The sequence below is a fragment of the Dama dama genome, chromosome 11 (assembly GCF_033118175.1).
Source record: "Dama dama isolate Ldn47 chromosome 11, ASM3311817v1, whole genome shotgun sequence".
In the NCBI taxonomy this organism is placed as follows: domain Eukaryota; kingdom Metazoa; phylum Chordata; class Mammalia; order Artiodactyla; family Cervidae; genus Dama; species Dama dama.
The window spans coordinates 7,711,371-7,725,486 of record NC_083691.1 but is presented as its reverse complement, the minus strand read 5'-3'; the positions used below and the strand labels follow the sequence as shown (position 1 = coordinate 7,725,486).

Below are 14,116 nucleotides of genomic sequence, written 5' to 3'. Positions count from 1 at the left end.
TCCTCTCTTTTTCTTTTCAGCATCCTAGCATCCACCATCACGATGCCTCCCTTTCCTATGGCAAAGCACACTGTTTAAGAAGGTTCTGACTGCCCAGATTCAAATCCTTGCTTTCCTCTTGCTAGCTGCCTGACCCAGGGCAAGAGACCCAGCTTCCATATCAGAGTGCTCTTTTGTAAAATGAGGAAATAATACTTGAATCATAAAATTATTGCAAAAAGATTTTTCAAAAAGGTAACACACTTGAAATGTTCAGCATAGTGCCTGGTACATGAAGGAAAGTCAATTGTGACAAGAAGAGTCTTAATGTCTTATTCGTAAAATAGAACTAATGCATCCTATTCTACTGGCGAACTGTCAAAAAGCTCTTGAGGTAAGAATATAAAAAGTCATTAACTCTTCAAATTTCAGAATGACGGACATAAACTGCATCCTTGCCCCAACCTCACCAGAGGGAAAGCTGACCTGAGTCCCGGGCACAAGCCTTCTCCTAGGGAAAGGGCACAGGAAGAAGAGAAGCACACAGTGATCTCACCCTTTGGGACTGGGTGTTTTTCCTGCTGGGGCGCGCAGCATCCCCAGGCCGACTGCAGCAATGGCCCTGCCCCGCCCTTCACTGCAGTCCTGGAAGGGCTCCCAGGGGCGGAGGGGTGGGGGTGCAGAAGATTTTCTGCAGGGCGGGGAGGGGCAGGTCTGGAGGATGCTAGCTGCGGGGAGGGCGGTGAGGCTGGAGCATCTCCACCAGCCCGGGCGGAGGCAGCGACCTGCACTGCACCATCAACCCCCACCCCGTGGCGCGCGCGCTCCTTGCCCATCCTCCCGCCGCCCTGCATTGCCGCTTCGGCTCCGTCCGGGAGCGCTCGGCCCTTTCCGCCGGGTGATCGGGCACCGAGCAGGCGGGAGCTCCGCCCCCTTTGCTCCGCCGGCGCTGCCCGCCCCCCGCCCCTCGCGCCGCGCCAGGGCGCTTCCCCCGCGCTCGCGCCCGCCCGCCGCCGGAACGCGCGCGGCCGCCTATAAAAGGGGCGGGGCGCGCGCGTCGCCGCCACTACCCGCTGCGGAAGGGAACGGCGAGGAGCGGAGGCCGCCGAGCCTCGTCAGTTCCCTCAGCACCCCCGCCCCCGGCCCGACGCACCCACTGCCCTCACCCCCAGGAGCCGGTGAGAGAGGGAGCGAACGAACTCGGGGCGGGAGCGGGGCCCGAGGGCGGCCGACCCCTGAGGGGGAGCCGGGCAGCCCCTGAGGCGGGGCGGGGCCGGCGCGCGGACAGGTGAGCCTGGCAGGCCCCGCCGCTCTCTCAAGTGTGGGGCGGGGAGCCGGGCGAGCCGGCCGCGACCGGCTGGCGGTGCGTGGGCTGCGGAGGAGCCTCGGGGCCGAGTCTGGGCGCTGGCCGCTGGAATGTCATTGACTGGGCGGAGGGGGCGGCGAGGCCGCCGAGTCCCTCCCCCCCGCACCTCACCCCACCCCCGCCCCGCAAGCCTGACTGCGGCCCCGCCCGGCCCCATCCGGCAGCCGCAGGTGGGGCCGGGGCTGTGTGGCCCCGATCGTTTCGTTTCTCCCATCTTTCTCCCGTCAGAATGCTCCCCGCCCGCCCCCGACCACCGCCCCCAGTCCCTTCCATTGGTGGGAAGCCACTTCTGCAGCTCCTTTTCCCAGCTCTCCGCCAGCAATGCCGACCCAGCCCTGGATGGAGGAAAAGCTGGGAGTAAAGGGCTCTTTGACCTTAATTTCATCCTCTGTGGCGGATCTTTGGCCTTCTGTGGACGCCGAAGGGTCCAGGACTGGCCATCTCCGTTTCTTTCCTGTAATAAACATATCTTCCTTCCCCACCTGTGATTTGCGTGTAGATAGCAGGAAAATGCGACGCTTGATTTTGTATGAGACCCAAATCAAATAACTTAATAGCTTTAAGAGTTCTCCGCCCCCCCTCCCCGCCCTTGCCGAGAGAGTCGAGGACAAGATATTATTTGTATAAAATTCTGCAGCCTTGCCGGTGTTGAATGACAGAGCAGCCTTTTGTTTGAAAGAGGTCCCTGCGAATTTGGTTTAAACGCTTCCCAAGGAAAATTGCTTTGAAAAGTCTCTCTGATGTACTCGGATAGAATGTGTTTTAAACAAAGGGCTTGTTAAAGTTAAGGGTTGAATGTGTCTTAAATTAAAAGCTTAAATGGCTCAGAAAGCTGGGTTGAGATGGTGCAACACCTTATCAAATCTCTTTTATGTAATAGATTCTAAACTACTTAGGCCCTTTGTTCTGTCTTCCTCTTGGTATTTTAGAAGAACTTACCATGATGGCTGTCATGGAAGAAGAGAAGAGAGAACATATGAAATATTTTCATAATGTGTTGAGAAATGGCGTCGTCATAGCAATTGGACTTAACTAAAACAGAATGTATCAAAGATGGAAGGGTGGGGGTGTCTGCAGCCAGGAAACAGAAAATCTGAAGAACAGCAGTGGGAACACTCAGCTGTATGAAGCCATGGAGCCAAGGTTCCAGCTCATCAAACTAGTCATGTATTTTCCCTTTTGTTTGCAGCTAATGTCAGCTTTTTGAAAGGTCAGATTGAAGTCCAAGTTTTAGAAATATGCTGCAGGAAAGGCCTCTGCAGGAAATTAGCTATAAGCCTTTTTTTAGTAACTGGGCCAGTATTACTCCCAGGGACCCTCAAAGTGTGTTAGCTGTTATCCAGGGACCTAGATGGAGAGCCGAGACTTGCAAGGTGGATTCGCTCTTTGCTGGACAGGTGTGAGGCGGGCCTGCAGTAAACCATCAGCAGGGTAACATTCTCTGATATGTTTTTGGTCTTTGGCAGAGTGTTTGTAGTAATCTAATAATTAGAGAAACCTGATATGTCACAGACTCCGAATATGAGCTTGTCAAGCAATCTGATGAGCAGGTTTAGATGGGGAGGGCTGGTTTTTAAGTATATCTTTGGGTTCCCTGGGCTAGAATTTCCTCTGCTCTTCCTTTACCTGCCTTCTTCCCTTTGTGGGGGCTGCCGACTGCAGGTGCTGAGAAGTGGGTGTCAGGAATAGTCCACAGTCCTGGCATTGCTGAACCTGCGCTAAGGACAGTGGGCGCGAGGCCGGTCTTGTAATCTATCCTCCGTGGGCTATGCGAGGACTCTGCTAGTCATGCGCTGGGTCTGCTGCGGTCCATCAGCTGTGGTCAGAGTAGGTAGCAGAATGCAGTGTCCTGATGGCAAATGCTGACTCCAGGAATGCGGGGGAGGCACGCAGAGTGAGCACTTGGGACCGGCGGACCTGAACAGCTGCACTTGTACCTCCCTTCCACCTCTTTTGCATGTTCCTTTCAGAGGGGCTTTGAACAGGAAATAGTGTTTTGTGAAGGAAGTGTCCCAGTAAACTAGGCCCAGGTTAGATCTCTATAGCTTGAGTTCTTTCTCGTTTCTGATGATTTCACAAAGTTATACTGTTTTATGACTGAATGGAAGGGAATACAGAAATCATCTAGTACTGGCAATCCCAGCTCATTTATCGGGATGTGGGTTGGGCAGGAGGGCATGTGTAGTGTTAAAAAGGATACTCAGTATTATTCAGGATTATTTGAAAAGTGGGGAGACTGAGACCCAGAAGAGAGTATGCCTTGGCCAAGGCAGCATCTCTGCTAATACAAGGGAACCTTGGTTCTTTCTCACCTTTTAAGTCCCTAGTGGGATTTAGAAACTCTGTAGAATGAGAAGGGTGCTGGGAGAATATCTGAAATTTGATTTGTACCCGTATTCATGTATCTTTCAGGATCTGTGTTCTTCGTTTTGAAATCACTGTGTTCAGTTTGCCCTTAGAAGCTTGTTATCTTGCTCTCCCTACTCCCTCTTTAGACACCACATTCTTCCATCATGCTGTCATCGTTTCGTAAACGCAGAGTCCAGGTATTTGAGCAGCATGCAGGAGATGTGTTACTTTTTCGGTTTGGCCTGGCTTGCAGTGAAGACACATATGTGTCACAGAGGTTGAATGATCCTAAGAGAGGGGGGGGTGGAAATCCCTGCCTGCATGACCTTTCTGTTAAGCAGATTGCATAGGGTATGGGCTTTTTTTTTCCCTCTGCTGTTACTTGAACAAAAGTCTTAGTAGATTTATTCTCAAATTTGCAAAGCTTTTTGTTTTTTTACCTTCCTCTTATTAAGGCATGAATATATTAATTTCTTACCATCCTACTGGTGTTTGCATGTAGTGTTTGCTAATTTTTAAAATTTTAATTGATGGTTACATGGTTCTTAAGAACCAAAGGACTAAACACATTACCTTAGATATTTAGAAAATATAATCTGAAAACATGTGAAAATAGTGTTTTTCAGTTTGACAAATACTGTAAACTTGGGTTTGTTCCCTATTTCCATTGACTTACTTTTTTTTGCCACAGTTCTAGAAATGGAGCTTGCATTTTCTTGTTTTAAAAAAAGCTCACTATATATGTTTTTATACATGTACAGTATTTGAGTGTTTGCTAAATTGGACCTTTTTCCAAAAGAAAAATGCTTAAAATTAGTGTCTTGATATCCCATAAGCAGAACTCTAAACTCCGCAAATTTCCTGTGATTACGGGTGATAAATCCAAGGCAAGCCCTTTTATAAATCAGACTGGTTAATTAAGCAAGGTTTATAAAAATGGGCACATGATACCTTTTTCCTATTTTGAATCTCAGTAACAATATTTTGCACTTAAATACCTCTCATCTGAATTTTACAGGTTATAAAAGGTAAGTAGCAGCAAGGTAGTGTTTGAGGCATTCAGGAGTAAGTTTTCTTAACCATGTTTCTAGATTTTGATGCAGTGCAGTATGAATGAATCTTTTGCTGCTTTAAGCTGAATCCCTGCTCACCTCTGCCGAATCCTTCTAACAAGTTCAAATGAATTAACCAAGCTGAAGGCTGACGTGCAGATCTACAATCCTGATTGGAATGTGGTTTAAGCAAAAATATTTCTGGCTTTCCCATGGTTGAAATTCTTAAGTTATGTATTAGTTACCTCTCTGCTTACCCTCAGGCCTACCGCTAAAATCTATAGCTGAGCTGGTTTTGAGTCAATTCACTTAATTTGAGAATCAATTAGCATCAAATTTTATGGGTGCTGGCACTAATTAATTATTTGGTGCTTTGTTCTGGGGGAGCCCTTCCACATCCATGGATGTCGTTCTCCTGCTTTGGAAATGTGCTGGCTTTCTAAGCCAGGGAGAAAGGGCATTGTTGGTTCTGCACCTTTGGGGTCTGACTAAGCAACAAACACAAAACCAATGGATGCTTCCTCTGACCTTTTACTCTGGGTGATGTTTATTAATTTTTCTGTAGAGCCAAATGTTCTCCTCATCCTGTTAGTCCCGAAAACCCCTTTGCCCCCCCTCAAAAAAAAAAAAAACAAAACAAAACACCAGTGTATCTGGTGTCCTGCCTGGGGTCTAAATTCATTCTGCAGTGCTCTAAATGCCCCTGTCCTCAGGGCAAGCTCAGTTGGCTAAGATGTTCAGTTCGCTAAGATGTCGGTAGTCCCCACCCTTTGTTTCCAAATAGTGACTCCTCTGGGCTTGGACACAATTGTATTCTCTTCTGAGGTTCCATAGAGAAGCTCTCCTGACTGGATTTTTCCACTCTCTGAGATCTGCGTGAAGGTGTCCTAAGCTGCTTTTTCACTGCACGTGCCTGGTGTGCAGGGTTCAAAGTGTTGGACCTTTGGTTTGAAAGTATATGTCTCTGCAGTCTTTTCCGTTGCTTAACAGTATCCTTCCCTCCCACTCCCTCTCTCCACTCTCCAGAGACAGACCCCTCCCCTCACACCATGGTTTTGTAGCCTCTGTGGATTAGGGTAAGGCTTTACAAAATTCCCTAGATACCAAGGACTGCCTCAAATAGCTGTCTGTGGGTGATCATCAAGAAGACAAAGATAGGAATTAATGGCCAGCTTCTTTCATAGGAATCATTTCCAGTTGATAATATGTATTAAGCTGGTGTTGGTTATGAGGAATCCTTCTCATGCATGGCTTTGGATTGAAACTAGAACTTTCTAGCCAAGATTCACATCTTCAGACACCCACTTTCTTCCCAGAGAGTGTTGTACGAATGCTGACAAGTCCTTTTTATTTATTACAATAGAGGACATAGTTGTAATTCCTATGTTATCCCCGGTGCTCAATTCACATTACTTGCTGAATGATGCAGCTAACACTCTTGCTGCATTGCAGCATTTTAAAATAGCCGGTCTTCTCTAATAATTAGTTGCCAAAATCTGACCTTTTTTCCTTCAGTTACCTTAAATGGGAAGCTGACCTTACATAGAGAATACATCCAGCCATTCATTTCCCCTTCTTCATTCTCCACAAACATAGGCCTGATTGACAAAATCAGAGTCCTTCTGGTGCTTTGAGATAAGCAGTCTCAAGGAGAGACAGTTGATCACTGTCCTGGAATTTGGCTCCTTTGCGGTTTTTAGGCAGTTAGTGGAGTCTGTAGATGGGTCTGTATGGTTGGAGATTGGTGTGTGTGTGGGTGTGGGTGTGGGTGTGTGGGTGTGTGGTTTTTAGGCAGTTAGTGGAGTCTGTAGATAGGTCTGTATGGTTGGAGATTGGTGTGTGTGTGTGTGTGGGTGTGGGGGTGTGGGTGTGTGGTTTTTAGGCAGTTAGTGGAGTCTGTAGATAGGTCTGTATGGTTGGAGATTGGTTGTGTGTGTGTGTGTGTGTGTGTGTGTGTTTGTTTGTGTTTTAATGGCACATTTCCCAAAGTTTTTGTTTCTAGCTCTCAAAAGGTGTTAATCCCATTAAGGCTGGGAACAGCTCAGAGCTTTCTCTGTGGGGTCATCTTATCAGTCAGCTGCGAATTTCTGGCTGGGGGCGGAGTCCTTGCAGTGTGTGCAGCACCCTGGCGGAGGGCAGAAAATTCCACCAACTCAGTTTTGGGCCAGAGGTCATAGTGCCTTTGAGTGGCAATAGTTTGTTATCGATACGAAATTTGTTCTGGTGTTCAATGTAGTCTGTGGAAATGACCCTCTTAGGATCCAAAGAAACTGGAACTTGTATAGGGACAGCTCCCTGTCAGGCGAAGGGGTAGCAGGAGCTGCCGTGAACCTGTCTTTGGTATCTGGTGTGATTACAGCAGAGGGTGAGCGCGGCTGGCTTGCAGATGCCCGGCTCCCCAGAGACTTGGCAGAGCTCCCACCTCCTGACGTCAGCTGATCTACTGCAGGAAAGAAAAGTCCATTATTGCCTGCCCAGAGCACTTGGTATAGAATTGACTCGTTCTACTTCACTGGGGTGACAAAGAGGGCCTTTTAGGTTGGTTAATTTCAGCAGGGCCTCACTGGACTGTCTCCCTGGATTGGTAGGGTCAGATGGGCAAGTGGAACCCTCCCAGGGGGACTTGCTCAGGGGGACCCTTTGCAGTACTATGTTGGGCATTCTTTTATTCATCGTAAAGGGCTGCTTCCAAATGTGATCAGAGATTTCCATGACAGCTAAAGGAAGTGCAGTGAATCCTGTGATAAGGGGTGGCAGGACAAACACCATAGATGTTGATCCAAAGACTGGGACATCTTGCAGGAATGCACACACAGTGGAGCTGTTGTCACATGCATGACTACCTGTACATTCCTTGGAAATTTTATAAGCAAGCAAAGTAGACACACAGTTTCCTACTGTTTCTCCATCTTAACTGTTTCCGGAGAGATGAGAACAAAGGAAGTATATAAATTATTCTTAACCCTAATTGTTTACTAACTTTAAGAAGACTCAATCTTGAGACTTTGCTGGCAGTCCAGTGGTTAAGATTTCACGTTCCAGTACAGGGGGTGCAGGTTTAATCCTGGGTCAGGGAGCTAGGATCCCACATACCTCGTGGCCAAAAAAAAAAACCAAAGCATAAAACAGAAGCAATTTTGTAACAAATTCAGTAAAGACATTAAAACTGGTCCACCTTTAAAAAAAAAAAAAAAAACTTTTAAAAAAAGGAAAGACTCAATCTCAAAAAAAGTAATTTTGGTTTTTTATAAAATAATTCATATATCGTCCTTCCTTTTTCCTCCCCTCAGGTGGGGATGGAAAAGATCAGCGGTAGTAAAAGGAATTAAAAAGTAACAGCATCAGCTCCAATCACGTTAGAATACCTATTTCTAGCATGCTGTTCAGGGAACCAGAGCATCCTGGGTCACCCTAGCTCCACCACTTGCTTATTAGATGACTTTCTTTCTCCTGATCACTTAATAATGAAGTGACAGCAACTTCTTTATTTCCAGGTTCAGAATGTAATTGACTCTCTAAATAGGTGCCACTCTCTGTGGTCAGAGAGTAAGATAAGGTCTCTTTTTAAATAGTTCCTTCAGTTCAGTTCAGTTGCTCTGTCGTGTCCTGACTCTTTGTTTCCCCATGAATCGCAGCACGCCAGGCCTCCTTGTCCATCACCAACTCCCAGAGCTTACTCAAACTCATGTCCATTGAGTCGGTGATGCCATCCAGCCATCTCATCCTCTGTCGTTCCCTTCTCCTCCTGCCCCCAATCCCTCCCAGCATCAGGGTCTTTTCCAGTGAGTCAGCTCTTCGCATGAGGTGGCCAAAGGATTGGAGTTTCAGCTTCAGCATCAGTCCTTCCAGTGAACACCCAGGACTGATCTCCTTTAGGATGGGCTGGTTGGATCTCCTTGCAGTCCAAGGGACTCTCAAGAGTCTTCTCCAACTCACTGCCCTTATGGCAGAAAGTGAAGAGGAACTAAAAAGCCTCTTGATGTAGTGAAAGAGGAGAGTGAAAAAGCTGGCTTAAAGCTCAACATTCAGAAAACTAAGATCATGGCATCTGGTCCCATCACTTCATGGGAAACAGTGGAAACAGTGTCGGACTTTATTTTTTGGAACTCCAAAAAATAGTTCCTTAGGAACTCTAATTTCCCCAGTTCTTGTGGTTAGTCGCTCAGTCATGTCCGACTCTTTGCGACCCCGTGGGCTGCAGCCCATGGGGATTCTCCAGGCAAGAATGCTGGAGTGGGTTGCCATGCCCTCCTCCGGGGGATCTTCCCAACCTAGGGATCGAACCCAGGTCTCCAGCACTGCAGGTGTCTTCTTTACCATCTGAGCCACCAGGGAATTCCCTAGAGAACTTATCAAAACACAAGGGGAGAACAGTAATCACATGGCAGAATGGGACTTGGCGATGCTCTAAGAGGAGGAGAGAGAGAGTGAGGGCGTCTGCTTCAGGACCGCAGAGAGGACAAGGCAGCTCTCTGAGGCTTGGAGGGGTTGAAAGGTATTAGATGATCCGGTTGGGAGTGGGGGAGGAGAGAACACTTGAGAGGGAACTTTCTGGTCAGGGAAGTGGGCGCGCCCAGGGTTGATGAGGGAGTCTGATGTAAGATTTGCCTGAAGCAGAAAACACAGGTGAATGAGTGAAGTGTTTACATTCTAGTAATGTGGCAGACACGATAGTGATTCTTGTCAAGATCCTTGTGGGAAGTCAGCCTTCTCCCAAAGAAGCTGATGATCTAGGGCTGCAGCGTGAGCCAGAACCACCCTGTTCTGAACAGATGTTTAGTTTGCCCAGATCACCGTTTTTGGTTTGAAGGACTCTTGAAGCCTGTTTTCAGAATAGAAACTACTGTTTCAGACACGGGCTATCTATTCATGATACAGAACTGTGCCTTTAAAAAAATTTTTTTTTTAATTAAACTTTATTTTGTATTGAGGTATAGCCAGTTAACAATGTAGTGATAGTTTCAGGTGAACAATGAAGGGACTCAGCCATACACATGTCCATTCTCCCCCAAACCCCCCTCCCATTCAGGCTGCCACATTACATTGAGCAGGGTTCCCTTACCATACAGCAGGTCCTTGTTGGTTATCCATTTTAAGTATAGCACAGTGTACACGTCCATTCCAAACTCCCTAACTCTCCCTTCCCCCAGCCCCTCCCACCAGCAACCAGATGCTCAAAACTGTGCCTTCTCGAACCAGATTTCCTAAGGTCCCACCCTGCCAAGGTGAAGAGTGCAGCCGTCCTGGGTGTGGGCCACCCAAGCTCAGTAATTCAAGTCTGGTCATTAGGTTGACACCCCGTGGTGTAGCTTCAGTCAGCACATTCTAGCAGTTCATTCAGTCACAGAATCTAGCTGTTAACCTGGACAATATGGAAAATGAAACTCAGGTGAACTATTGAGCTCTCTCTTTACCTTCACCAGTGAACTCCGGGCTGCTGCTCCAGGAGCACTCAGCAAACATTTGTTAATGACCTCTGTCTGCTAGGAATCAGGACACAACAGATACTGTGTTGCTCAGTCTTAATTATACCGTGGGAAGTATGTGCAAGTGCCATGTAAATATACAGAGAAGTGTGATTAAATCCGAGAAGGAGGGAGGGAAGAAGTGTCAGTGCAGCTTCCTAAGGAGGCAAGATCCTGCAGTTCCTCATTTCAGTTCTTACTGACTTGAAGAGGAGTTATCTGGACAGAGGGAAGACATTCTGTCAAAGGAAGCCTGAGCAACCAGCCTGGAGTCTTTAGAGAGGATCATGTGTTTGTATGGGAGGAGAGTATTTCTCTGTGCCAAGAGGGAGGGTGGGGGGCATGGGTGAGACCTACCAGTCAGGTGTGTTGGGCCAGGTTGGAAGGTCCAGCTAAAGTTTAAGGTGTGTTCTTTCCTCTCTGAGACAGAGCCAGGAAAGGTTTCAAAATGTGGAAATGACGTGGCAAAGAATCTGTTTCTCTTCACAGTCAAACAAATAAATAAATTGGACTTTGTGGTAGGAAAATAACAACAACTGGTTGCCCTGTGGAGAGGAACTTGGAAGAATGGTGGTGATAGGGCTGAAGTGCCGTCGTGTTCTTCTCCCTCAGAAGACAGGTCTCCTCACAAAAAGATAGTCCTCAGAGTTGGCTGGGTGTATGCCCGTGCTTTTCTCGAAACCTCTTGAAGCTGCTTTAATCTCTCAAGAGCTGGAAACTGCTCGGAGCTCAGCAGTGCTGTTTAGCTCCCAGCTGATGAGGGCAGGGAGTGGAAGCACACAGGGGCCTCCATACCTAATCCTTGACCCGCTGATCCCTTCCTATTGGCTGGGCGAGACGAACAGGATCACAGGAAGAGCTCTCAAATGTTTCTCAGGCAGCACAATTTTTCTGTCTTGTATAAGTTATGCAAAAACAACTGGAGAGACCATAAAGCTTATCTTTTTTTTTTTTTTAAACACCAAGTCACAGACTCTTCACTCTCGAATATAAAGTTAGAAGGTTCTTGGGACCATCTCACTATCACCTGGCATTTTTAGTCATCTAGGAAATTGGGCTCAGGGCGGGAAGGCCGCTCAGACGAGGTTACGTGTTGCAAGCATACTTGCTCATTGTTGTTAGTCTGCACCTGTTTCCTTCTGGGCGTCCTTCCTTGGTTAGAGGATAAAATGGCTTATTCCTGAGATGAGCAGGTACTGTTTTCTGCCACAAATAGGTCAGGTTTTCTTTTTGACATTAAAGTTTGGTGAAACTCTGGAAATCCGAGTTTAAAGTTGACGTGAATTGAGTGTTGTGGGGAAGTACCACCTACTCAGTTGACCTGAGTTTGTGGTTTAACTGGAGCAGGTAAGAGTCAGGTAGGACAAATTTTTCATCTTACCTTTTTTGTTGTTTTTAATATATACTGTGACTTTTAATTTTGTGCACCCAGAGGAAGTAAAGCCCATTTGTTGCCCAGGCTCTTGGCACCCCATGAAGACTTGTAGGATTGATTTTGTTTTGCAGTAACTGAGAAATCCACTACTTTAGGTAAATTCTACTGGTTTTTGATGTTAAAGACTCAATTACTTTATTTTTTTAAGGGGACTTATTGTTTTATTTTTTAACACCAAAAAAAGGCTGTTACTTTATAATAATTTCCCTTTTCTTCATTGAGTAACAGGCTAAGATGGAAAAGCTGAGTTAAGAGTAAATGTTCTCTAATCTCCACATCATGAAATGCACAGGCCAGATGAAAGGACTGTTGAGTGAATTTCTCAGTAATTCTTTCAGCTCCAAAGTTGGTGTTTCCTTTGAATTCTCAAAACTCTGTAGAATTGACAGCACAGATCATAGTTCTCTCCTTCACATCTCTCGCCTGGTCTCCTTGCAGTGCTGGTGAGGTGTCCTCTGAGGGGCCCACGTGGGCAGCTGTTCTTTACAAAGCATGGAGTCTGGGCTTCACTGAGCCCAGAGAAGGGACGGCCTTCAGTTCATTTATCTGCTCAGGCTCTCGGGATTCTTTATTTCCTTCCAAGAGGCTAATTCCATTAAATCTCCGTTCAGTCTATTTTGGTGTCTTGCACTTACCTCAGGGCTTGCTGCCTTTTCAGAAAATGGACCCAAGCGGGGTCAAAGTGCTGGAGACAGCCGAGGACATCCAGGAGAGGCGGCAGCAGGTCCTGGACAGATACCACCGCTTCAAGGAGCTCTCGACCCTGAGGCGCCAGAAGCTTGAAGACTCCTACCGATTCCAGTTTTTCCAAAGAGATGCTGAGGAGCTGGAGAAATGGATTCAGGAGAAGCTTCAGATTGCCTCGGATGAGAATTATAAAGACCCAACCAACCTGCAGGTGCGTCTGAGATGTGAGCTCAAATCATTGCTCAAAATGTGTACAAAGATAGGTACTGAGTTATGACCTTGAGAGATTGAGTGGCAGGGAGAATGTAGGCCAGACATCAGGAAGGACTGACTCACGATTCTGAAAAGCCCTTAGTGATTGTATCAGCGAGCATGAATGTGGAATCCTGCAGGTTCTAATTTCTCTTGTGGGGCTGCTTTGAGCTGATGGTTCTCAGTCCACTGCTTGACAACCATTGGTGATCCTTCTGTTTTTTTCAGGAAAGACGGTTGGTCTTTTGGAGTATGTGTTTTTGAGATAGGTATACTAACTCAGAGTGTTGTTGCTGGTGAAAATTTATGAAACTGTTTTTTAAAAAAAGACAAAGCCTTTCTTCTTGTTGATTTTGGTGAGAGAGTTCTTTTTAGTAAGTGGCGCAGTGGTTGTGCCCATGGTTTTTTTACTATGCCAGAGTCATCTGAGAAGAGAAAATGATGAACGCTGGTGTAGGGGAAGGCCCTGCCCAGCTCTGCAGGTGATTAAACAGAGGTACTGAGAAATGGAATGTATCAAATCAAGTCAATCAAAGAGTATGGCTTCTAAAGCTAAAAAAAAAAAGTGTCATGTAATGAATGAATGTGAGTGGGTTAGTCAAGGATAAACACTACATGCCAAGAAAAAGCTCTCAGTATGGTTCTGTACTTCTGAGAGGGATCAGATGTCCATAAAGGCTAGTTTTCTGACAGAGAAGCAAATGAGGATATTCTGTAGCATCTTGCTATCTGCCAAGTTGTGGTCAGCAGTGGCCAGGCTTCAGGGAGCAGGTGTAGATGCAGGCGGAGCTTTTGAGTAATTGATGATGGTAGGGGGATGGGTGAGATGCTGAGTGAGGGTCCATCGTGAGAGGAAGTGGGATGCAGGAGGGGAGGAATAATAGGGGCTGTGGGGGGTGGGGAGCAGAATGACGCGTGCCAAGGGGCAGGTATGGCTCACTTCACGATCCGCCGGCAGGGCAAGCTGCAGAAGCATCAAGCCTTTGAAGCCGAGGTGCAGGCCAACTCAGGCGCCATCGTGAAGCTGGATGAGACCGGTAACCTGATGATCTCAGAAGGGCACTTCGCGTCCGAAACCATCCGGGTGAGTTGAGGCCCTGCTGGCGTGATGGCCTGCCTCTGTCTGGTTGGTGGATGGGTGTGGTTTAATGCTTACCCATAGTGTTTGGGTTCCTGGGGAAATAAGATTTTCCTAGTTTCTTAAAGGAATTTGTGAAGTATCCTAATGGAGCTCCCCAGATCCTGCCTTTGTAGTACAAAGACTCCATATGCCTGTAAACAAGCATGCATGTACTCGGTGAGGAAGGTAATGTTCTCCTTATAGAAGTAACAAGGATGCAGTTAGATTGTAAAGAAAAGTGATGACTGGATAGAAGAACATACTGGTGAATTTAGGGATTAGGACACAAAGATGAGTAGGATCAATCACAGACACCATCAGGTTCTGTGTCAGGAAGCTCGCTCTCTGTATCTGGGTGCCTTGCCCCAGGAGGGTTTACTGAGGTCTGGTCAGCAAGCTTGTTAAAGGTCC

At 46.9% G+C, this 14,116-nt stretch overlaps 1 protein-coding gene across 6 annotated transcripts in view; it reads left to right on the top strand.

The window, feature by feature from the left end:
* Positions 1-1,032: 1,032 nt before the first annotated feature.
* Positions 1,033-14,116, top strand: part of SPTAN1 (spectrin alpha, non-erythrocytic 1) — a 59,469-nt gene continuing 46,385 nt past the window's right edge. For all 6 annotated transcript variants that reach the window (XM_061154496.1, XM_061154495.1, XM_061154494.1 and 3 more), the window contains exons 1-3: positions 1,033-1,157; positions 12,305-12,544; positions 13,544-13,669. In XM_061154496.1, the coding sequence (XP_061010479.1) occupies positions 12,308-12,544; positions 13,544-13,669 (363 nt within the window). In that variant the 5' untranslated portion in view covers positions 1,033-1,157; positions 12,305-12,307. The remainder of the gene's footprint in view (positions 1,158-12,304; positions 12,545-13,543; positions 13,670-14,116) is intronic.